This window comes from Phaseolus vulgaris, chromosome 3, assembly GCF_051622355.1.
Source record: "Phaseolus vulgaris cultivar YP4 chromosome 3, ASM5162235v1, whole genome shotgun sequence".
In the NCBI taxonomy this organism is placed as follows: Eukaryota; Viridiplantae; Streptophyta; class Magnoliopsida; order Fabales; family Fabaceae; genus Phaseolus; species Phaseolus vulgaris.
Window position 1 is genome coordinate 45630315 of NC_143500.1, and position 24939 is coordinate 45655253.

At 31.7% G+C, this 24939-nt stretch overlaps 2 protein-coding genes across 5 annotated transcripts; both read right to left on the bottom strand.

Annotated features, from left to right (window-relative positions):
- Positions 1–3465: 3465 nt before the first annotated feature.
- Positions 3466–7821, bottom strand: LOC137808016 (uncharacterized). 2 transcript variants are annotated; one of them, XM_068608905.1, is made up of 7 exons: positions 7541–7821; positions 6600–7104; positions 6328–6497; positions 6166–6246; positions 5946–6021; positions 5165–5239; positions 3466–4002 (listed from the first exon to the last, which is right to left on the bottom strand). In XM_068608905.1, exons 2-7 carry the CDS (start codon positions 7081–7083, stop codon positions 3803–3805), a joined length of 1086 nt encoding a protein of 361 aa, XP_068465006.1. In that variant the 5' UTR covers positions 7084–7104; positions 7541–7821; the 3' UTR covers positions 3466–3802. The 2 variants fall into 2 exon arrangements, with proteins under 2 accessions (XP_068465006.1, XP_068465005.1); XM_068608904.1 differs by having other exon boundaries at positions 6328–6509; positions 7541–7705.
- Positions 7822–13467: 5646 nt separating this feature from the next.
- Positions 13468–18133, bottom strand: LOC137808017 (Intron maturase, type II family protein). Of its 3 annotated transcripts, none has more exons than XR_011080639.2 (3): positions 17814–18133; positions 15266–17717; positions 13468–13944 (listed from the first exon to the last, which is right to left on the bottom strand). XR_011080639.2 is itself a non-coding variant. In XM_068608906.2 (2 exons), exons 1-2 carry the CDS (start codon positions 17902–17904, stop codon positions 15412–15414), a joined length of 2397 nt encoding a protein of 798 aa, XP_068465007.1. In that variant the 5' UTR covers positions 17905–18133; the 3' UTR covers positions 13468–15411. The 3 variants fall into 3 exon arrangements, 1 of the variants encoding a protein (XP_068465007.1); XR_016519212.1 differs by lacking the exon at positions 13468–13944 and adding an exon at positions 15103–15159; XM_068608906.2 differs by having other exon boundaries at positions 13468–17717.
- Positions 18134–24939: the final 6806 nt, after the last annotated feature.

Consider the following 24939-nt stretch of genomic DNA (forward strand, 5'->3'; position numbering starts at 1 on the left):
GACTGCTGCTATGAAAAAGGAATTAGAAGCTCTTCAAGCAAATAAAACCTGGTATTTGACCAAGTTACCTAATAATAAAGTTCTCATTGATTGCAAATGGGTTTATAAAATAAAATACAAGTCGAATGGATCTATGGAGAGATATAAAACACGTCTTGTCGCTAAAAGATACACACAAATTGAAGGCATAGACTACTTAGATACCTTTTCACCATTGGCGAAGTTAACAACTGTGAGATTGCTCTTGGCTTTGGCTGCCACGCAACATTGGCATTTACATCATCTAGATGTAGATAATTCATTTTTACATGGAGATCTTATTGAAGAAATCTACATGCTCCCTCCTCCATGTCTTATTTTGCCCCAATCAAATCAGGTTTGTAAGCTAACTAAGTCATTATATGGTTTAAAGCAAGCTAGCCGACAATGGTTTGCCAAACTTTCTTTTTTTCTTATTTCTATTGGTTTCATTCAATCTAAATCTGATCACTCCCTCTTTATTAAGAAAACAAATGTTGCTTTCACTGCTTTGTTTGTGTATGTAGATGATGTCATTCTTGCTGAAAATTCCTTGGCTAACATTGATGAAGTAAAACAAGCTCTTAACAAAACCTTCAAAATTAAAGATTTAGGGGAATTGAAATATTTTCTTGGATTAGAAGTTGCTCGATCAAAACATGGGATCTACCTTTGTCAAAGAAAATATGCTTTGAATATTTTGACTGATTCTGGAATGCTTGGCTGTAAACCATGTCACATTCCTCTTTCGAAGGATCTCAAGCTATTGTTCAACACTGATGCTCCTTTGTATGATGTTGAATCTTATCGAAGACTTGTTGGGAGACTCTTATATCTCACCAACACTTGACCATATCTGAGTTTCGCCATTCATCTTCTTAGCCATCTTCTTAGCCAGTTTGTTCATAATCCAACTATTTATCATCATCAAGCGGCACAACATGTTCTTCGATACATTAAGTCCAACCCTGCTCAAGATCTTTTCTTTTCCTCTGATAGTGAAATTCAGTTAAAGGGGTTTAGAGATTCAGATTGGACCTCTTGTCCACTAGAAAATCTACCACTGGTTATTGTATTTTCTTGAGAACTTCTCTCATTTCATGAAAATCCAAAAGGTAATCAATTGTCTCGCGTTCTTCTTCAGAAGCCGAATATTGTGTCTTGGTTACTACAACTTGTGAATTGCAATGGGTTACTTACCTCCTTCAAGATCTACATGTGCAAACCTCTGCCACACTATTCTTTATTGTGACAACCAATCAGCTCGTCACATAACCCACAATCCTACTTTTCACGAAAGAACGAAACACATTGGCATTGATCATCATGTGGTCCGTGACAATCTTCAAATTAATCTTTTCCATCTTCTCCCTATACGTTCGCATGATCAACTCGTTGATGTCTTCACCAAGACTCTTTATAGTTTTTCTTTTAGAAATATTATTTCCAAGCTTGGATTAAAAATCATACATAATCTAGTTTGAGGGGGCTATTGTAACTTGTATTATTTGTTATGACTTATGTTTACTGTTTTTACTATTTTGCCCTTCCACATGTTTATATAGAAAGTGGTACTCTTAGTGTAAAATTCGAATTTTCTCTGATCAATTTTATGAATACAGAGGCTTTGTTTTCTTCTTGCTTCATTCTTAGTTTCATGAATCTTTCTTACTAAGCTCTCCTAGATGGATTATCATATTCAATAACAGCAACTCACAAACATTCACATTAAAAATAGAGACTGTGAAATGAGAGAGATACTTAAATGCGAAATGGCACCATAAATGCGACACTTAAATACGAGAGTGGTGAAATGCGAGTTGCAATGGCACCGCCAGACTGAAATGCGAGAGTAGTGAAATGCAAGTTGCAATAGCGTCATGATACTGAAATGCGAGAGTGACGATTGTATATTTGAATAATAAAAAAATAACTATTTTTTAATGATCAAATGATTGAATTAGTATATATATATACATATATATATATATAAACTTCAATCTCTTATGCAAATAGTTAACATAGTTGGCATTAAATAGTAATTAATTTTGTAAAATGGTAGAAACATAATAATTCATACAAGTATATTAGTTTTAATGATAGCATACATTTCATTAATACAAAACAGTGATAAAAAATTGTTTTGGGAAAAAAAATCATTAGAGTAATATAAAATTTGGAACTAAATGTTGTTTCAAATAATAATTTCCTTTTAATATCGTAAGTATGAGAATAACTTCATTATTTTATTTTATTTTGAAGAAATACAAGTATTGTTGGATTTCAGTTAAATGAAACACCAACCTTTAGAAAAATTGGGTAAAGCAGCTTCAAATCATGCCTTAAAACCAATGTATTATAAAATAGATATTAATATAAGACATAAACCAATTGAAGATAACATAAATTTCACAATTTAAAAAACCAAAATATAAAACTAAATAGCCTTAAACATAATAAACACAAATTTTAAATTTGCAAAAACTATTTTTAACTTTTCTTTATCTTGATTCTGAATGAGCTTGATGTTATGCATCTTCATTTCAGAGTTTATTTCTATAAGAGGTGAACAAGTTTCCAACTTAATTATTTGTAATATCATAGTTTTATACCGGAAACAATTTATTCATTCTCATAAGTTTTAAAGTTTTTTTTTGGTTAATGTCTTCATTTTTTGTCAACCTTAACTAAACATTTGTTACTTGATCAATTTGTAATATTATATTTCATTTAGGTATAAATGTGTTCCTTAAATGGAGTGATCCAACAAATTTTACTTTCACAGAACACAACATCCAAACCTATACCATTTGCATGAAAATTACCATTATTTTCACAAAGAGGTGCTTAATTGTGCCAAATCCAACATAAGAACCATTATGATAAAACAAAATTTATAGTTTTGAAAAAGTAAAAATGGATAAGTATTATTATTAATAATTATAGGGATATAGCTTCAATGTATTCTCTTAAGTCCTCCTTTGTTTTCTATTAATAATGATAAAATACTCTTACTCGGAATTAATAATTCAGATATTGTCCAACCAGGTTGAATATCAATATCTTATCAGCTTTCCAAATTCAATCAGTTCTATGATATATATCTTTTCCTCACCTAGAAATAATTACACGATACACTCATTAATTGAACTTGTTATTTGTAATATTGGAGTTAATATTATTCTATCCTTTAAATACTCCAAATTGTGCACGTAATCTACCAACTCCAAATGATAAATTTTGCAATATCTTCTGCTAGCTTTAGCGCCACCCAACAGTAAGTGGCTCGTTCATGCACCCCCACAACAAAATGACTCCTTTATAATGAATTAAAGCAGAATTAATCGATTCTTGACATGGTGCAACAAAACACATGAGGCACACGTTCTTGGCGTCAAAATATCTCATGCACACCAGAAAACATCTAAACAGTAAACACCTCATGCATCACGATAGAGGACGCTGTAAATTTTATGTATTCAATGGAAAAATCCATCCTATTGAAGCATAAGAAAAAAGACAAAAGTCGTCATATACCTATTGGGAAAGGGAAGATCATATTGGGAAAGGGAATATCATATTGTGAAAGGGAAGATACCTATTGGGAAAGGGAAGATACCTATTGGGAAAGGGAAGATACCTATTGGGAAAGGGAAGAAGAAACACATTACAGTAACAGTACTAACATCATATACCTGTAGGGAAAGGGAAGAAGAAACATTAACTGTAAAAGACGCTGTGTACATTGATAATGGAGTTTAAGTATTTTTGCAACATTAGTGCCTTAATTTCGGCCACGCCCTACTCCTGGACGGTTGAATGGACTGCTAGCATTTGAATGTGCCCTTGCCCTCTGGTGTTCGCCAGAAGAACCAACTTCATTTGCTTCAGATATTCTTAACACCGGATGGCTATGCTCCGAAGAAGGAAGTGCCCAACCTCCCCGCCTCGCCTGCTCAGCCTGCCCATTACTACCGCTAGCTTCTGAAACACCGAAGAGAACAAATTAAAAAAGACAAACAACAAATGAACCGGAGCTCCTTTTAAAAGTTAAAATAAACTCTCAACAGCCATAGTGTAAGTATTTTAGCACAAAAATATAGATCACCCCAAGTGGTTATTGCTATTTATTTCAATGTCATAGTACTATTTTACTCAATGTAAATTGATATTTTGTTTGGTTCTTTTCCAAATTTTGTAAAAGCATACATGACAGCTCCGAACCACAAAATTTACAAATATAATAGATAACCAAAAGTATATGAACATAAAGAAGCATACCCGCAACATACTGGAAAAATTATTTCAAATGAGCAAATGTGGGAGTTGAAAGAAGATTGGAGAAAAGAAGTCGAAAATGGAAAGACAGAAACAGTTGTGCTCGAAAGTGCTCATGAAAAAGCTGAACTAGTAGTTCTTTATTTTATGGAGGACCTAGTAGCTTTGAAAATAGTACAAATGCATGTTATTACTTAAACTGATTTCTGTCAAAAACTACTAATGATGTAAATCATTTTTGTATTATAGTTACCGAGCTTGATAGATGCAAACACAATATTGGGATAGTTTGTCACAGGATGACCACTATCCTGAATTTTTTATGCATATTAAGTAATTAAAAATGCACCACTTTTCTTCAAAGAGAAAAGAAAACACTAGAAACAAAAAGAACAGGGGGAAAATGCAGGTGAGAACACAAAGACGTTGCTCTACAAAAACTTGTGCAAATACATAAAACACCCCTGTATTATTAAAACTCAAAACTTAAGGTTTAAGGGCATTTAAAGTTTTGGGAATACTTCACTGTTGCAAGCCAAATTGCACACAAGTACGCAACATGCCCCCACAGCCATGACACTAAACCGTGCTATTATAGTGTGAAAGCAGCACCCATAACCTCTCTACCACCATAGCACACACTATTGATAATCTAGTTCTGCAGTAAATTACTTTAATTTCCTCAATTTTAGTTATTCAAGAACATTAATACTTGTAATCCCATGAATATATTACATTATTTAGCAGAGATTTTTACAAAACAGTATCGTTAAGGAAACTTTTGGGTACATATATATAAACATATAACTGGAAATATTATCTGGTAAATTGTAGAGATATTTTCCAGTGAATAGAGATAATTACGCACCAATACTCCCAGTCCATCCAGGCAAATAGTTTTGACCCTTCACTTTCCATTCTTCTTCAAAGCCAGAAAGTCCATCTACAATATCACAACCCAAAAACCTTTCAGGAATGCTGACATACAAGTATATGAAAGTGTGAAAGTAATGTCATATCCTGGATAGTGGTTCAAAACCAATATCACACGATAGTTGATAGAAGGATGATCACAACCACATAATTTCTACACACAAATTAAATAATTTCTATTACAAACAAGTATATAAATGCTACAAAGATAGCCATAATTAATGGCATATTAATAGTTAAAGTCATAATTTTATCCAAACACTCCAATAACAAGGATCAAGCAAGTAATATAAAAGGAAAAAGAAAAGTACAGCGACAAAGGCCACTGTTAGGTTTACCTATCTGAACAGAAAACAACAGTGAAAAAGGAGAAAACAAAACAGACGTATAGCATATTATACACACAATTGCAAAAAAACAAAACATAAGCTCCTCTTTGATGTGAACAGAACCCCAAGGATGAGAACAGAGGAAAGACCACGAAAGGTCTGCCAGAGTTCCAAAAGAATGTGGATTAGCTGGAAACACAGAGGAGAGTTATCCATTGGAGTCACTGCTGTAGAAAGAAATAACAGGCAAGCCTTCCATCGAAGGGCCCATAGCTGCAATGCAACCCTAGGCAACATTGCTATAGCAGCACTATAATGGAACCATTGACTACTATGGTCATATGATATCACCACCATAGATTCATGAATATCAGATAAATGACCTACCTTCATTTATATTGTGCAAAGTCTGCATACTATCCACCCTACCATCAGAATTCAGTTTCTTGGAGAGAGAATGACCCTATAAAACATCACATATAAGTAAAATAACATCAGTTAGAGACCTGTTATAAGTTAAAGCATTAAAAAGTTAACCACAAAAGTTATTCCAAAACCAAACCTAGTGAATCTACCATAGCAACCAAAGAGAATAATATCAGAATACCTTGCCATGAATGCCTCTAGAAATTAAGTGAGAAGCTTCTCTTTTTGAACTATCAGCCTCCTTGATCTCTTCAAAGGTCACCTAACACAGAAAAAATGGTATCAGAAAAATAACATTCTGCAAATCTCACTATAGCTTTTAATCAACAATTCAAATGCTTACTCCATCACTCCCAGCCCTTCTTGTCCTTGAGGAAGTATAATATGTTCCATTTGCACCACCATAGCTGACTGTTGAGCTCTGGAAGCAGAAGCTTTGAGATTGATGCTGAGGTCCAGTTGTAATAACTCCGTTGTACTCATTTCCAGAGTGCAAATGTCTGCTCTTCTTCCCTGCAACATGAACTAGAAATAATCAGCCTAAGCAAATCCAAGCTGCCCCTTTTGGGAGATAGAGCAAAAGCACCTACTGCTGCGGGAAAAGACATGCATTACCTTCAGTTTCATCATCTGGATATTCAACAGAGGGTTCATCATTTGACCTACTATGCTTTCTCGGATTTTCTTTCCTCTCCTCTGTTGTGTCCTCGTTTTCATCATCAGAGTCCAATTCCTGAATGATTGGTCCCCTTTGCCTACTAGGCTCTGGAGCTTGACGGTCAAGGAACCCAGACGGATACGCCCTTGGGTATTGATGCTGAAGAAACCCAGATGGAAGCATCCCTGGGACTTGCTGCTGAAGAAACCCAGATGGATGCAAACCCGGTGGAAAAGGAAATCCAGTAGGACCACCAAAGGGACTAGATTCGAACATCCCTCCGAAAGGCCGGGTGAAGAAAGGATCGTCAAACGGGTCCCTACCCCCAAAAAAGCTTGAGATTAAACTCCTGGGAGGTCCTAAGGAACCAAACCCTCCAAACCCACCAAAAGGGTCACCAAAATTGGAGAAAGGATCCCTGCCACCCCCGCGTCCTTGCATTCTATCTATGTGCAGTATTCACTGAAAATACAGGTTGCAATCAGGGTAATTAAAACGCAATAAAAACGCAAAAACCATTCAAACCTTAATCAAGGATTCAATACAAGCTCTTTCAGAAAAATCTAATCATAATGAATTCTCCTTATGAAGCCTAATTAATGATTATATATGTTTATTAAATTCTTGTGTAAATGTAAACACTTGCTTCAAACCCAAGCTGCTTCATCATAATCCCTAGAAAGGCCTCAGAAAAGAAGGCCAGAACGCTTATTTGCATATACCGAATTTCAATTACAGAACCAATGAACCAAAAAGCATGGTAACAAGATGATTTAAACAGGAAGATCAGTGAAACAAAACAAACAATAGCTAATAATGAAAAATGATGAAGCATAAGACGAAACCAGATGAACATAATTAAAATTCAAAATCCGTAAAATGAAAGAGAGAGGTGTACCAGAGAGACAATGAGCGAGTAGAGAGGGCGAAAACGAAAAGGAGCGACAAAGAGTGGTGAAAGACCAACCCAATTATTTGAGACCTAAAGATGTGTTCCCAATTTATACACATTCATTGGATGCTTGTAATTCTCTCATGAAAATAGAACTCTCTAGCACAATTCATAGCATTAGATACCAGATATCAGATATCAGCGTCAGCATCCATTCTGCACCAACATTTAATGTGGGCTTTTTTGTCATCTTAACCCAAAGGGCCCAACAACCTTTTCATCACCTCAGTAAACTTCATTAAATCAATTTTTTTTTATATATTTCTAGAGTAAAAATCTATCCATTCAATTTATAATATTCTTACATTATTAAGATTTTTAATATCACTTTTTCTTATTATTCTATAAAAATATTATTACTATATATAAAAAAAAAAATTATATAATTCTTTACTAAATTTATATTTAAACAATGTAAAGTTTTGCATAATTTTTTCACAATTTTTTTTATCTCTACAACTGTATAAATTTGCTCTAAAAGATATCATTTACTAACAAAGAATATAGAGTTAAAAAATAATTAGTCATTATAACAATTAATTTATAATTTATATTAAAAAATAATTTAAAATCTAAGTAATTAATAGTTAAAAATTTGATAGTTAAGATTGAATACCAGTTTATAATAAAAACTATTGTAGATATCAATTTTTTTTAATTTATGAAATAACATACAACTTAGTCATAACTAATTATTTTTTGTCTTTAACATTAATTATTATTAAAAAAAATAGTGTTGTATAAATGTAGCTTTGTAATCAATTTTGTATTCATAATATATTAAGTAAATTTATCATTTTAAATATTAAATTATAATTTTTAACATAATCCAAAATGATACCATATTGTACAAAAATTGAGAGTTAGTCTCTTTTAACTTTTATGTCCACCTTTATATTCATACATTTATAATTCTAAACCACTTTCAAATTCAAACCCAGACTCAAACAATCAACAATCATAAATGTTTACCCATCAATCAATCCATACCACAGTTCAAACATATTTAAGAATTTAATCTCATCATAATCAACATGAAATTTACAAAATCAATAAAATCTATCATCTCTATAATTTTACATTTAATCTCAATCAAAACACTTTAGTTTACTCAACAATAAACCTTGCAAGAAAATTTGAAGCATGTGACCACGTCACCTTCATGTATAATAATATTTGTCATGCTTATTTATTCAACAATTATAAAATAATTTCCTTAATTTTTATTTTACAATATTAAATATGCACTATAAAAAAATCATTAAATAGAAACCAAATTTAGAAACCCAAAAAAATCCGTTGTTGTTGTATTGACAAAAGTAGATATTATCTTAGAAACTAAACAAATGATTGATATATAAATTAGTTTATATTAATGATAAATAATTTCTAAATTAGTATCTAATTAGCTACCAAAGTTTTAGAATTTAAATAATTGGTAACTAAAACCTTGATACCTAATTAGATATAAATTTAGAAACTATTATTAATAATATAAACTAATTTAGATACCTATAATGTTTATAGTTTTTAAAATAGTATATAATTTAGTCAATATAGCAATTAATTACTTTTTTGTCTCCAAAATTATTTTATATTTGATAATTTTCTAGTAGTGATGTTTTTCATCTTCGTACTATAACGCTAAATTTGGGCTAAATTGGGTAGTCTAGAAATGATTAGAATGGATATTTGAAAACAGATGACGTTAATTTTTTTTTACGTGACAAACGGAGTTCTAGCATTTTACTATATTACAATATTATAATATTCACATCTGTAATAAATCATTTCTAATGATATGTGAGGGATGAATTATTGTCCACATCAACATAAAGTTCAAAGACTAAATTCAATTTTAACTTTTTTACATAAAATAAATTTCTTTATATAAAAAATTTTAAAAAAATAAAAAATATATTATAACTAATAGTTTTGTTATATTAGAACTGAATATTATAATTATAATAAATATCATAATTAATACGTACAATTAATATAAAATGTAAATATTAATTATGATTTATTATAAATATTAATTATAAATATAAATATTATATTAATTATGATACTTGTATTAATTATAAAATATTAATTATAATATGACTGAATGAATAAGTTACTCAAAACAGCAAAGCAGCCAACTCAGCCAGAGTTGTAACTGTACAATGTAATTAATTATAACATTAATATTATAACTAATATCATAATTAATATTAAATATTATAATTAATAGTAAATGTTATAATTAATATTAAATATTATAGTTAATATTAAATATTATAATTAATATTTATAATTATAATAAATATAAATATTTATATTAATTATAATATTTATTATAATTATAAGATATAATTTTAATATAAAAATATATTAATTATAATATATTTTTTAAATATTTTAAACTTCTTTTATATAAAAGAATTATTTTATGTTTATACATAAGCAGTATAATAAGACTTGTTTTTCAATCTAAAATATAATGATATATCCGTAGACATTTTTTTTATCAGCATCCGTAGAAATAAATGAGACTTTTTTTTCAAAATATTATGCTGATTGTTGATATTAGAAAATATCTAAAGTACTGTATCTATTTTTTTCCATTTAAGTATTATTAATAATTAAAGGAAAGATACATTAAATTATAAAAAAAATATTGAATTATCAACGAAAAATTATGGTCAAATTTATGTTTGTCGATAAATTTTTTTATTATCGACAAATGATATTATTAATGGATTTTGATGTATCTTAAAAAATTTATAAATTTGAATGCAAAACAATAAAATTTATCAATGAAATTGGTCTAATGGTTAGAGACTCTCCTACTTAGTGGTTTAAAGGTTTTGGTTCAAGTTCTACCTACAACAAAATGATAATGTTATATTTAATTGCTTTAATAATATATAATAATATGTTATAATAATCATAAATAATAATTTCTTTAATAATAAATAGTATTTTTAAAATATTAATAATTATGGATGAAATTATTTTCGATAATAAATTTAAAAATGAACATGTTATCAATGGATTTTTTATTTTATTTACTGATTTTAACCGTTAATAATATGTTTTTTTTAGTGATACAAAGTTTCTAAAAACAAGTTATTATCATTATTGATAAATAAAATTCAAATTTTAGAACAAACGAATTTAATCCCACCTAGTGAAATAGCAATTAAAAATAGGATACACAAATTTGATGACAATCAAAGCAATTACTTGTTCCATACATGAAAACAAGTCACTCAAAAAATATGCATAAAAGAGAAGTAAAACATGTTGGAAGGATCTAGCTTGAGACGATGTCGTATGGAAGGAAGGCAAGGGAAGAAACGACTTGGAGGTTGAATTATAATATTAATATTAATTATAAATATTAAAATAGGATCTTATAATATAAATAAATAAAGACATTTATATTAATGATAATATTCATTATAACTATATAAGATCTAGTTTTAACATAAACAAAAATATTAATTATCATATATTTTTAATTTTTTTATATATAAAAAATTATTAAATGGGATTAAATAAAATACTAAAAATATGTAAACACAAAGATAAATAGATCACTTATTTGAATTATTTTATAAAATTATATTTAAAATTAAATTGGCGAAGTTAAAAGTTTAAGTGTTTATTTATTCTAATTCATATCAATTTATAATATCTATAAATAATTATTTGGTGGAAAATTATAATTTAAAATATTTTTACTATTGAGTCTATAATTTTATTCCACTGGAATCTCATTTTCCAAATCAAAATTGGGTAAAATTTTAACGACAACATTCTCCTATCTTACATAGAATTTGTTTTTGCATTAATCATTTAATTAATCAAATTAATTAAACTATTGCGGACACTGGATCCCCTCATTATTGTCAATTTTTTTTTTATCAGCAACTATGATTACTATTTGCACTCCCATAATAATAATACAAAATTAAAACACTCTCTTGATGTATCACCCTCATAGCTCTATAATACTGTTCGAGAAACTTTGTTTTAGAAAAAATCTCAATCTCATGTGTTCTAAAAAAATTATTTTCGAAAATTCATTAAAGAAATCTCATATATTTTGAAAATTTTATTACAAAAAACTTTGGAAAGTTTGTTTTGGAAAACTAGTTTTGAAAAACATTTACATTCTGAAATTTTGTTTTAAAATTCTTGTTCTTAATAGCTTCTTTTGAAAAAAAAAATCCAAAATAAATAATCCAAAAGTCACCAACTAATAGAACAACCATTTTAAATTTTTTGAAGGTGTAATTAATAAATGTGGGGGTTCAGGAAATACAAAAAGAAAATAATGATTTGATCCAAACCATTACTTAGTTCACCTATCACCATTCACCATTCACATTTCTTATTCTCTCTCCATGTACTTCCTGTGAGTGCATAATTTATTTCCCGTGAAAGGATTTAATGACTAAGTACAGCATCCAATAATTAAAATGGTAAGAAATTTACTTAAGTTTCATTACATGCTTATTCATACGAAGGAAAACTTATTTTTCATGTAAATCATCACATCAAATACTGGTTGTAAACTAATTTAAAATCAAATGGTCTCTAAAATATCTAAGATGATTTCAACTAAAACTTAGGTATACAACATAATTTATTAATTTATTGTTAGACTTTATGTTAATCATTATACAATCTAAAGGAAAAGATTCAAGAAATAATGAATATAGAATGATACTACAATCCCATTTAACTCATATTTAGCTTTTCAATAACAAAATTATTAAAATTGGTATTTGTAGTTTGGTTAACTCATGATTAATACTTAGAATTTTTGTTTGTTCATGACTACTTGTGCATCTAATCAGTTGTAGCTTTCATAGCTCTTTGATAAGTCTGTTTGATAACTTTCGTAACTTCCTACCCTAAGAAACATGATTTTTGAGTGTGTCTTCTTAACTCTTCCATAATCTTTTAAGTTGTAATACGCTCCACTCCATCTCTACCTCTATCAAGAAAGTTTATCTTTATTTTCACATGGCATATGAAATGGCACCACCAACAATCGACAACAGAGGATTTCATTAAAGATTTGAAAATGCAATTGATGATAAAGAATGGAAGAAGATTATCAAGAAACTCAAAAGAAGAACTTGTTCAGAAATGGGAAGAAGATGTTCTATTATTCTATAACTATTTTGAGATTTCCGATAGTGCATTTGAATATTCATGTTGATAACACGAAAAAAAAAAAAAAAATTGATAAATGAATCATATTAATATTAAAAAAAAATATATAACACATGTGTTTTCCTAATATATATATATAAAAGTATACATGTTTGCCAAAAGACATGCAAGTATAATAAAAATGAGATTCATTTGACTAAGAATAAAAATTGATGAGTAATGTGATTAAAATTGTATTTTTTAATTGATAAAAAATATAAAATTACAAATTTATGTTTTTATCTAAAAATGGTTGAAAAATAATTTGATTGATTTATATGTGAATTATAATTTTTTTAATTAAAATATTTTTTTTAGTACTGTATAAGAATTATTTTGAAAAAAAAAATGAATTATGTGAAATTTTTGAAAAATATTTATGATTGTCAAAAAAATTATTTAATGTCCTATTTAAATAAAAAATTGAAATATACAAATTTTCTAAAAATATTCAAAATTTTAAATAAATACAAATCTTAAATTATTCAATATCCTATTTAAATAAAAATATGAAATATATAAAAAATTTAAAATATTCAAAATATTCAAAATTTTAAATAAATAAAAATCATAAATTATTAATGTCCTATTTAAATAAAAATATAAAATTCTTAAAATATTCAAAATCGTAAATAAATATAAATCCTAAATATTTAATGTCATATTTAAATAAAAAATTGAATATATAAAATTTCTAAATTTATTTTATCATTGTTATTTATACTAACCCTACCAGCTACTAACAAAACACCACCAGAAGCTAACCACACCCCACAACTAAGCCCGGAGTTTTGAAATATCAATTATCAACTAAAAATTCAACTTCGATTATGATATTTTTAGAGAATCGATTATCCATGCTTTATTTAACATTGTGCTTCGTTCTTAGATTTTCACGGCTCCTTACCTCTTAAGACTCTTGAATGATAACCAACCACCATCAAGCACCACCAAAACACAGCACCACCACTCACGTCCATGGTGAACCACAAAAGAGGATGGTACTACGGTAAAACCAGGCTGCCAACGTGATTTTCCCCTTGTTTCTTCCCCTCCTTTCCTTGCTCTCATTTCTTCGCTGATCATTGGATCCAAACAAGTGTGGTCCCCTCCTTTCAATCTGCTTGAACAGTGGACTGTTGGAAGCAAACAAAGGTTACGTATATGGGTAGAAGAGGAGCATTTGCAATCAGATTTATCAATAGACACGATCTTGCAACAGAAACCTTTTTGTTAAAAGGCTACCTTGGACGGAGAATTCTGCTTGTTTTGTTCATCAATCAATCAACCATCAACATAATTGGTCCTATTCTTTCTCACTATATCCCTAATCTCTCTTTCTCTTGTGTCTGTATCATAGTAAAACTACTCTCTTTCCATTCGTTAGCCTAGGCATCGACCATTTAGTGGATGTCCATCGGTTAAAACCTCTTCGCCATTCACTTTTAAGAGGCATTGATGCTGGGAAATTGATCAATGCACAACTTAATAGATGAAAAGATGCTTAGAGCTCACCTTATATAAGATGACAAGTGTGTGTTTGGAATTCAATTACATTGAACTGAACGTGGATATATGTCCTCCCTTCCTTCTATGTTTGCAGCTTTGAAAAGTGGGATTTCCAATTCGGAAGCCTCTAAATTGATTCCCAAATACACTATAAATAATTTATAACTTCAGGTCTTGGACAATTCCCTCAACTTAATAAACGAGTGAATGGTGTTGCATCCATAATTTGAAAAATGCACCAAGATCATCCAAGGAAACACTCATAAGAAAGATTCTTAAAAAATAAAGGCAAATTCTCCCTGCACCATATCAATCCCAACTCACACCAAATCTGTCATTGAAAATAACGAAAATACCCCTACAAAATGACAAAAATAATCTTAAATAAAAGGAGGGTGTGGATAAAAAAAATACTTACAAAACTCTTTTTCTAGAAATAATCCGGATATAGATTTCTGGAACACATTTTTGAAATCCAGAATTTCTTCTCCAAAACACATTTTTTAATTTCAGATTTTTTTTTTGTAATGTATTTTCAAATTTTGTGTTTCACATTTTTTTTTTCATAATTCATTTCCAGATTTGGAAGGATTTCTGAAACATATTTTTGAAATCAAGAAAAAAACTTCTGGACTGCATCTTCAGATTTTGTGTTCCAGATTTTCTTTTCCATAACGAAATTTTGACTTTTAAATTATATTTTTTGAATTTTGGATTTTCAAATCCATAATAGAGGGTAGTTTTGGAAAATTTGAAAGATGATAAGGTGCATGTTAAAATTGATATGGTGCCAAAAATAAGTCTACATTAGGATGACGTTAAAAACCCTATAAAGCCAGCTCCTACAATCCAATATAGCTGTTGTCATGATTTGATGCCTTCTAAAATAAATAGATGCAGAACAATTAGTTAAAATAAAAATCTCAATAACGAAGGACCAAGAATCACCTTTGTGCTTTAAGAAAATCTGCTGGTAAGAAGAAAGTAGTGGATACCATCTCACACCTCATTTTCAACGGCAATTTCATCTCATCAATGAACTGAAGTAGTATGCGAGTTAAATCCAAACATCTTGAGAAATCTACAAATATAATTTATTGCTTCCATGCACTGAAATCAATGGACTGAAGTGATATATGACCAAGATGCAAATCCCTCAAATGCTGCTTACACAACCCTAATCGCCTTTTATTTAAGCTTGGATGAATACAAGGTGAAAATCCAGTCTTCCAGCTAGGAGACTTCTGCCGTTCCATTACGTGTAGAGTATAGACTCTAGGTGCTGAAGATGAGCACCCAATTACAAAGCAATTACATGGTCTTGCCTGGGTAACAATTCTTGCTAGAGACAACAAACACACACCACTAGAAGCAATTCCATACATTAATGCCTCATCGTTATCAAAAGCTTCAACATCCAATGCTTCCTTTGTCACCTCCTTCTCCGTTTCCTGTGTTGATGGAATCCGGACAAGTTCTTCACTAAACAGCTTTTCTATCTCAGTTTCATGTACCCGATACTTTGCTGCTAAAGTACGAATGCATGATTTCCTAACATGATATGTAATCAAGAGCTTTATCTCTTCTAAGTTAGCACAATTTTCATACCATTTCAGCCAGCGGCAAGAAATCGCTGAAAACCAATCAATAATTTCATTTGTATCTAGCATGATAAGCAAATTAGCAGACCGGGGGAATCCCTTAGTTGTTGTTAATCCATATCTCAGCAGACGCATTTTTATGGCATTGATAGGAGCAATAGTCTCGGTTTTTGCCATAGGTTGTTCTGTTGAGCTGTTATTATTTGGCAAAAGCTTGAGAATAGAATCTGCCTCAGCAGATATATACTGCTCTGCCTGCTTTGTAAATTCATAAAAGGAATCTTTTAGCTCTTGAGGAAGAGCCGGCTCTGCAACACACTTAGATAAGATACTTTCCTCACTATTGACATTTTTTGCCTGAACATCTTGCATCCATATCTTCAATAAGTGCTTATACCAATGGTCAGTTTCCATTCCAGACTTACGGAAACAGGAAACCCTGTTCAGGAGGGAGCTGCTATCAGCTAAATGCTTGATTTCTGATTCCTTAACTTTCTTCAAACCATGACCCAACCATTTCTTCCCAATTCTAACTGTCCCATAATTCCACGCCTCCACCTTTTGCAAAGTGAATAGCTCCACTTTTTCTTTCAACTTATGAACAGCTTTTACAGCAGGACTCTCCCTAATTGTTCTTCTCACCAAAATTCCCAAAAACCGGATACTATGAGACCCATCACAGGGCAATACATCAGCTTGATCACCCACATCCAACAGCAAAGAACTCCTCAAATAACTCTGGACCTCAGACATAAAATTAGCAGCAGCATCCCTCGAACCAGAAACCGCAAAAAACATCTCATCCATATAGCGACAGGAGTAAACTTTAACACCAGAACTCTTCCTAACATCATCTCCATCCAACTGTCTCCTGAACCAATCGCGTAAGACGGAGCCAGACCTGTCTCGCTCATTTAGCCCTCCACCGCCTATGCCTTCATATTTCATCGACAGCCTGCAAAATTCACTGTCAAAGAGGTCAAGGTAAATATTCATCAGAATAGGGGATAAAACCCCTTCCTGTGGGAGACCATGTCCCTTAGGAAAACCCCCAAACTCGAGATTTAACACTCCAGCATCAAACATGCTCCGAATGAAACCATATAAACTAGGATCTTCTATCTTCTCCTCCATTACCGAAATCAGCTTTTCCAACACAGCAGCATCCAATTTCTTAACCACAAGCACTGTGAACCACCAATCAGGACTCAAAACACCCTTGCACACGTACTTCAACGCGGCGGTGCAGCCCCTCCCGCTCCGGCAGCCGTGCGAAATCTTCGAAAAATGTGGCTTGTATACAACCTCCAGAGCTATTCTCATCGCTTCCAGCACAACCTTCAACCTCAAATTGGGAAGCACTAATATCTCTTTGTTCACAGTACCTCTCCTCGTCGAGAACGACGTCGTATTTGCACACACGTCGAAATCCCCTTTCCCGAGCTCTTCAGCTAGGTCATCCAAAAAGGAAGGGTCGTGGCTCGAAATCGAAGCCGCGTCGAGAGTGTTCGAGTTTATCCTGATGCAGTTGTAAGCATCGCGAAGGGTTTCTGCGTTCGAAATCACGGTTTTCAAAAGGTCTTGGAACTTGCCATTGGCGTGTTGCTCCTTGACCCGTTTTTTTATACGGAGCTCGAGAAACCGCTTCAGCTCCATCCGACTCTTGGGTTTCGGTTTCGGTTTCGGCTTCGATTCCTCGAGTAGAGAGGCGAGGTCCATCGCCAGTGTTGACTGTCCAACGTGATCATTATCCGGTGAATTGGTGGCGCTGTGTGGTGGTGTTTCAAAGTGCTGTTTGTCTGGGGAAAAGTACACACTAATTAATCATCGTTTTTATCTTAAGTGTGGAATTGAAGAATGAAAAATGGGAAAATTGGAAGAGATGTTTGGCTTACCCTTGAACGGAAGGGGGAGAGAAGAGGTGACTCTGAGAAAGTGGAGGCTGTGGAGTGATTTGAGAGAGTTGGCGGCGGTAACAACGCGCATACTGATGAATACGTCGCTATCGTTTCGCTTCAAAGCAAAACAGAGCTGATACCGGCGTCTATCTACTGTCGTCGGAGCACAGGAAGAAGAACCGGTTCTTAGCTTCTGTCGCCTCCGTAAATAAACGCCGTCGCTTCCCGCTAAACTATGGTTCACCTTTTGGACATCCGCTTTCACCCATTTGCGTACTTAGGCAAATATCATTTTGCAATTCGAATTTGAAAAATTTAATGTCTAATTTAATTTGATAGATAATTTAAAATGTTTGTGACAAAATTTTCCTTTTAAGTAAATAATTTCAACAAATAATTATAACTTTATATCACTTATTTTTTAATATTAGATAATTTTAAATTTATCTAAAAAATTAAGAATTTGATATTTTTTTATTCTCATGTTTATGTGTTTTGTACTTAATTTGTTTTGGTTGAAAGATTTTCATTTTTTTCATACTTAGTAAGCAAATATTATTGTAACCACAACTTATTCATTTATATTGATCAATTGTTTTTACAGATGTTGGAATTTTTTTATTTAAATTGCTGGAATTATTCTGTTGTATGTTATTTTTTTGGTTTTATATTAATTACGTTTTTTCTCTTCCAATGTTGAAGATGCTGTTTTTTTTTAGGAATGTGGACTATATTTTCTTAATTGATGTTTGTATTTTTTTTTATCATTGACATGGATCTTGTTTATAGTCTACACTGTGTTATGTTTTTTCCTCAAATTAGGAAAACTTTTGAACAACATTAACTATATAAGAATTAAATATTAAATATAGTTAGATATTAACAAATATGACGTTATATGTTTGTTGTCATATATAATTTTTGCATTAAAAATTTAGCAGATCTCATCTATTTAGGTTTGAAGTTGCACGAAATCATATAAAATTTATGATTTATTCTAAAATATTTTTTATTTATTTATGCTAATATTTGTATTTTCTTTCTTTTCGATGAGTTTATAATGAATTTATGTTGGATCTTCAATCACTCTGATGCAACTTCATTCCAACTCATGGTGTCGCTGTAGGCTTTTTTTTGTCTTATGTGCGATATGTTACGTTTAAAACCTTTTCCATAATCCTTTCTTCGTTATTATAATAACGGGCCTCTGGACTCGATAGGTTGAGTATTCTTAGTGGGCGTTTCTTACTGCACTCCTACGTTTTTCTTCCTGCACCCCCACAATGTAATACAAAGACAAAAATATTCTTATTATTTTTTAAAAATTCCAAAATACACATAAGACCCACACTACTCTTTCTTCTTCCGGACAATGCAATTTGGTAATTTTACGGAATGGGAAATCCACATTTATTTTTTTGCATTATGGATTGGGAAATCCATAAATCTTCCGGATTGGTGAATCCGGTAATCTTCAAGATCCATCAATCCGTAACAAAAATTAGACTTTCGGATTCAGCAATCCAGAAATCAACAAGTTGCTTTCGAAACACCCCTTTATTTGAAAAAGAACACGAATCACTTCCGGATTGATGAATCTGTAGCACACTCCCAGATCCCAATATTTGATAACCTAAAAAACTCTAGTTTTTTCAAATAAAAAGGTGAAGGTCAATTTTGGGATTTACAAAATTTTGGGGGTGTAGGAAGAAAAACGTAGGGGTGCAAGAAGAAGAAGCCTTCTTAGTGAGTCAATCAAGGTTATGTATTTTTGTCCCTTTCATCTCCTTTTACAAAATTCTTAAGGATGAGATGTTTAAGACTTTTGTAGGTCGAGTGGTTCTCAGTATTTCTTCAATGATGAGAATAATTTGAGGCTCCCATTTTATTGGACCTTGAATCTGACTTGTTATCAATCGTGGCCAAGATCCTCCATGATCGTCAAAGATGAAGTGATATTCAAGATATTTGACCAACTGCCGAGGAAGTTGCTGATAAGTGCCTAAATTCAGTAATATTTCATATCAAAATATAGGCACTTATGAGTATTAATTGCTAATTTACAAATAAAATAATTTCTAATTTATGAATTCGTATCTTTTTACATTTTTTATGATCTTTATTTGAATAAGAACATTTTATTATGAAATTTGGTTTTAATTGTAGGTTTATAGGGAAAAATTGATATTTGGACTAAAAAGAATTGTACAAGCTAGGAGAAAGTTGGAAGGTCACGAGAGAGAAAAAAGTCCAACTTAATAGTGGAAATTCTCGTTTGAGTGAGAATGCTCGACTAAGGATTTTCGAAAATTAACTCTTTTCTCGCTTGAGCGAGAACGTGTTAGACAAATTGGGTCATTTTATGTTTTTATCATTAAGTCTATTAGCGCGATGCAGGAAATCACCTAACCCTAGCAAATTAGGTTCAGTAGGGGGCTAGAGGCGTAACCCTACTGTACAAGATTGAGAGAAAAACATCATTGAGTGAATTGTAACCCAATTGGGATAATTGAAGGTGCTAGAAGTATGCGTGGCTAATTATACCATTTGGAATTGGGAGTGATGTGCTTGAACTCTTATGTATTGAGGTGATATTTTGTATATCATAAATTTGAGCTCTTGATTGATTATTGGTATTGTTGTCTTATTTCTAAATAATCATAACAAGTTTGAAAATTTTAAATCTAACCGAGAGGTATTTTTAGGGTTATGACCTAAACAACAATACTTAACATATTTGAGTGTTAGAGATAGATTTAAAATGTTAATTGCCATTAATGTCTGATTGTGATTTCTAAGTTGTTTTTATAAGTGTGTGAGAGATTGGTATAGATGAATTTTCTACGGGCATCAATTTCAATCCAATAACTTAATATTGACATGCTAATCAAAATACATAAGAGTGAGAGAGATAGAACTTAATCCCTATTTTTCCAACTTGAAGCAACTAATTCTTTGTCTGTTTTCTTATTGATCATTGTCAACACAATCAATTCAAAATATTTTTATTGTTTTGTTCTATATTTAGCGATTATTGTACTTGATAATTCACTGTTCCTTGTGGATTGATATTCGTCTTTAGAGACAATTATTACTTCTGACAACGCGGTGCACTTGTCGTAGAAAGTCATCGGTTGCCCACCCAAAAGCTTCTCGCCATTTATGACTCTCCCCACTTATAGATGGATTTTAATGGTGTGCGTTTTTTCTTTAACACACTTTGCCTTAGTTGGTATTAACTTTGTTGATCTTTCTTTATATATTTCAGGCGTCATGGTTAAGTATGCTCCCGATGTCCACTCCATGCTATGATAATTTCGCTAAGATTAGAGGAGTCAAGATAGGGGAATGAGGCACGACGAGTGTTCGTCCACTGCTATGTTGAAACCACTTGGTTAAATGTCGCTGCCATACCCATTACTGATATTTGTCCTCCCCCTTCGGCCAATGACAAGAGGAAAAAAGAAAAAAAGGTAGAATCGAGAAATCTCGGAGTTTCCCCTAAAGATCATAAAAGAGTCATCATTCATCTCATCCATCTCCTAGTAGTACCAACTCTGCCTTGGCACCGACCTTGGTAAGAAACAATCATAAGGTGTCGAAGGCGATATTGTGCTCACTTTTGCCCTCAGAGAAAGGGTCGGTGGTTGTTGCTTCTACTGGCGAGTTATTCTCGACTTGTATCGAGTTCCATATTCATGCTCTTGTACTTGCGTGATCTCTTGAATAAGATGTTGAAGCTGGAGGAAGCTTCTTCCCTACCAAGGCTTGATGTGTGTTTGATGAAGAAAATGGCTTGAGTGCTTTGAAGATTGTAATAGGTTTTTAGATTCATTTGTAATTAGGCTTGTAAGTGTGTATGATTGCCTTTTGCTGTGTAACCTATCCTAGATGCCTAACCAAGTCTAGATCAAGCACATGGTGTGGTTAAATGGTTTTTGAAAAGTCTTTTGAAATGTTTTTAACAGTTTTAAAGCAGTACACAAATAAATCTGTTTTATGGAAAAAGAATCTGTTTATTTCTTCTCTGTTAAAAAGGCTTTCGTTAAATAGTTTTTGAAAAGCTTTTTAAAATGGTTTTAACAGTTTTAAAACAGTACACAAATAAATTTGTTTTATGGAGAAAGAATCTGTTTATTTCTTCTCTGTTAAAAGGCTTTTCTAAATTTCTGTTAAGGCACCAAGGGAAAGCTCAGTTCGTTATTTCAGTTAAGTTGAGCTGGCCTGTGCGTTATACTTTAATCTGTTTCACTGAGAAAGAACAGGTTTATTCCTTGGTGAGTTGAAAGGTTTTTCACAAGTTAGTTAGGGCTCCAAAGGTACCACTCAGACAGTTATTTCTGTTAAGCTGAGTTGGCAGTTTTCACAAAATAAATCTGTTAAGTTCAAAACTGAATCTGTTGTTTTCTTAACTGCTTTTCAACTGTTTTTTGAAAAGAAGTTAGAAACTGTTTTCTATATAAAGAAAAGTCTCTCTCACATGAATCAGTGCTGAGGAATTACGCTTTTGACAGAGATCAAACAATTTCCATGTGAGAAGAAGGATTGAAAGAGTTTTTGAAAGGTTTTCCAAAGAGATTTTCAAGTGTGCTTGTTCTAGGAAACCTTGAATCTTGGTGAAGGTGCTGGTGCAGTTCTGCAGCAAATTGAACTACTGGTTTTGAGTTCTTGCATCTTCTTTTCAGGTGTAATCTTTCCTTTATTCTGTTTTGTAAAGGTGTAAGTGTTAGTCACTCCTTGATAGGGTTTCTTGGAGTGCAAGGTGTGCTGAAATAGGGTTTTTCAGCATTGTGTGTGTTGTTCTTGTAGTGTTCAAGAACTGCTGTGTTTGTAAGTGATTGGCACTGTTTTTTGTGAATTCCACCTTGGGGTAAGGTGAGACTGGATGTAGCTCTGTATGAGTGAACCAGTATAAAAACGTGTGTATCTTGTATTCTCATCCCTGCACTCTTTTCTGGTTTTTTGCTTAATTCTGTCAAGAACTAAATCTGTTCTTTTTAAATTGAATCTGTTAATTCTGGGTTAAGTGAAAACTGTTCTTCCTGATTTGTTGAAGTTTTCTGATCATAAACAAGGTTGCTGCATATAATGGTTTAAGTGAATTGTGAACAAACTAATCATTCATTAAAACCTGAGAAAGGATCATACTTCTTGAAACCTTGTGTTGTGTAACTTTTGATTGATCTCTAAGCATAGTTATATCTTTCATCCTCACAATATTAAGCTGATCTGGTTCTGTTATATTCCTTGTTGAACACAATTTTACATTGAACAAAATTCAAATTGTGCCAAGACTGCTCTGAAGAATCAATCTGTTTCATGTAAAAACAATCTGTTCTTTTTGCCTCTGGAATACTGAAAAATTGTGTGTTCTTGCGAAAATTTTATAAGCTCAATTCACTCCTCCCCTCTTGAACTTAGACACTAATAGACCCAACATAAGAGTCATCTCAGCTTCTCTCGCAAAGATGGAAAAATTAAAGCAAAAGTTTGCCTATTCTTCTAGCTCCCTGAAGGTTGTTCTTAAGGCGAACTCTTACCTTTAGGGTAGGGTTGAGGTGATGGAGGGTGACAACGACCTATTTGTTAGGGAGTTGAGATCATTGAAAACCATACACGTGGATATGGAGAAGGACTATTCCTTACTCCAACACAATGAATCTCAAATGTCAGACAATATGAAGGGGTTGGAACCGAGTTTGGCTAAGATGGTCATCGTTCGGGATGAATTCGAGGGTGTCTCGATCAAGATCGTTGACCAAAGACCCCTCTTAGTTGACGCGACCGATCCAGTTTTAATAGACCCCACATAGACCTCTTAACACAAAATGATTAACGTAATCACACTGCGAAATTTCACATAAAATCCGAAGATTAATCCAATAACCTACCTTAATCTCAGCCTATTGTCAGAGGCCCATCACGATCTTATAAATAGGCACACAAACCTAAGCAAAGGTACACATTAAATAATATGTATTGACTTAAGCATCAAAATACCTTTTGCAGGTACACCACCTACATCGACTAAAGATCGAAGATCGCACGACTCATCAACCAAGATCATTAACAACTTAGAGTGCTAATAACTGAGACATTTTTAACCCATTGTAAGAACAATTAAGATCTATGAGAACTATATCAATCACATCATTCTAGATATATTCAGTTAACAATCTTGACCAAGACCCATCCAAAACTGTATGCCACAACTCCTTGGTGAGATGCAAACATTAAGCATCAGTTTTGTATCTTAAAAGGTTGCATTACACAGTATAATGTATTAGAAGCTGTTCCATGTAAAATTATTAAGAAATTGTAATGATTTTTTTAATATCAATTTTTTTTTTGTTCTAATATCTTAAATTTATTGTCAGATCCATATTATATATTAATAAAGCTCAGGTTTTTAGCTTATGATTCTAAATATAACTTTTGTAACGAAGATCTAGTGAAAAACTTACTTTTTAGCATAGGTCATTAAGGAATCTTTCTTATTTATCTAGAATACTTAAATACTAGTGTGGTGTAATAGGGAGAAATAATGATTTGAATAAACATATTTTCACTACAATATACATATATATATATATATATATTTTTTTATTTTTTTTATTTTTTTTATTTTTTTTTATATATAAGACAGTGAATAGCTACTATATGTATCCATTATGATGCCTTATGCAAAAAGAAAGTGAGAGTGACAAATCTCTTGGCGTCACATTTTTATTTTTGTACTAAATACTTTAGAAAGATACTTTATCCTAACTTTTTTATTCTTTAAAAATTTAATACAAGTCTAATTAATTCTTATAGTCAACCATTTCTTTTTGGATCACTGCAAAGGAAGAGATGTGAAAAAGTGCTTACTTAGTCTTCATCAATTTTTGAAGGATAAAATAAATATAAACTTACGAAATCACTGTTTAAACGTACAGGGTTTTTACCAAGTTTACGAAGTTAGTAATTCTACACCGTTTTCCACCTTAAATTTTCTCAAAAAGAAAACTGAAAAACGAAATGTCCACGCACAAAAGAAAAAGGTTGTTGAGATGAGATACGATGAGCAATCATATCTTTTTTCCCTAAAATTATTAACAAATTGGGTAAAAAAAAAGTAAAC

What these genes read in the sequence shown, in the direction of transcription:
- LOC137808016 (XM_068608904.1), bottom strand. Translation starts at nt 7,083, where the DNA reads ATGCAAGGACGCGGGGGTGGCAGGGATCCTTTCTCCAATTTTGGTGAC. An exon ending in GAAGGGCTGGGAGTGATGGA is followed by an intron (nt 6,247 to 6,327) that starts GTAAGCATTTGA and finishes TTTCTGTGTTAG; the next exon opens with GTGACCTTTGAAGAGATCAA. An exon ending in CTAGAGGCATTCATGGCAAG is followed by an intron (nt 6,022 to 6,165) that starts GTATTCTGATAT and finishes GATGTTTTATAG; the next exon opens with GGTCATTCTCTCTCCAAGAA.
- LOC137808017 (XM_068608906.2), bottom strand. Translation starts at nt 17,904, where the DNA reads ATGCGCGTTGTTACCGCCGCCAACTCTCTCAAATCACTCCACAGCCTC. An exon ending in TCTCCCCCTTCCGTTCAAGG is followed by an intron (nt 17,718 to 17,813) that starts GTAAGCCAAACA and finishes ACTTTTCCCCAG; the next exon opens with ACAAACAGCACTTTGAAACA.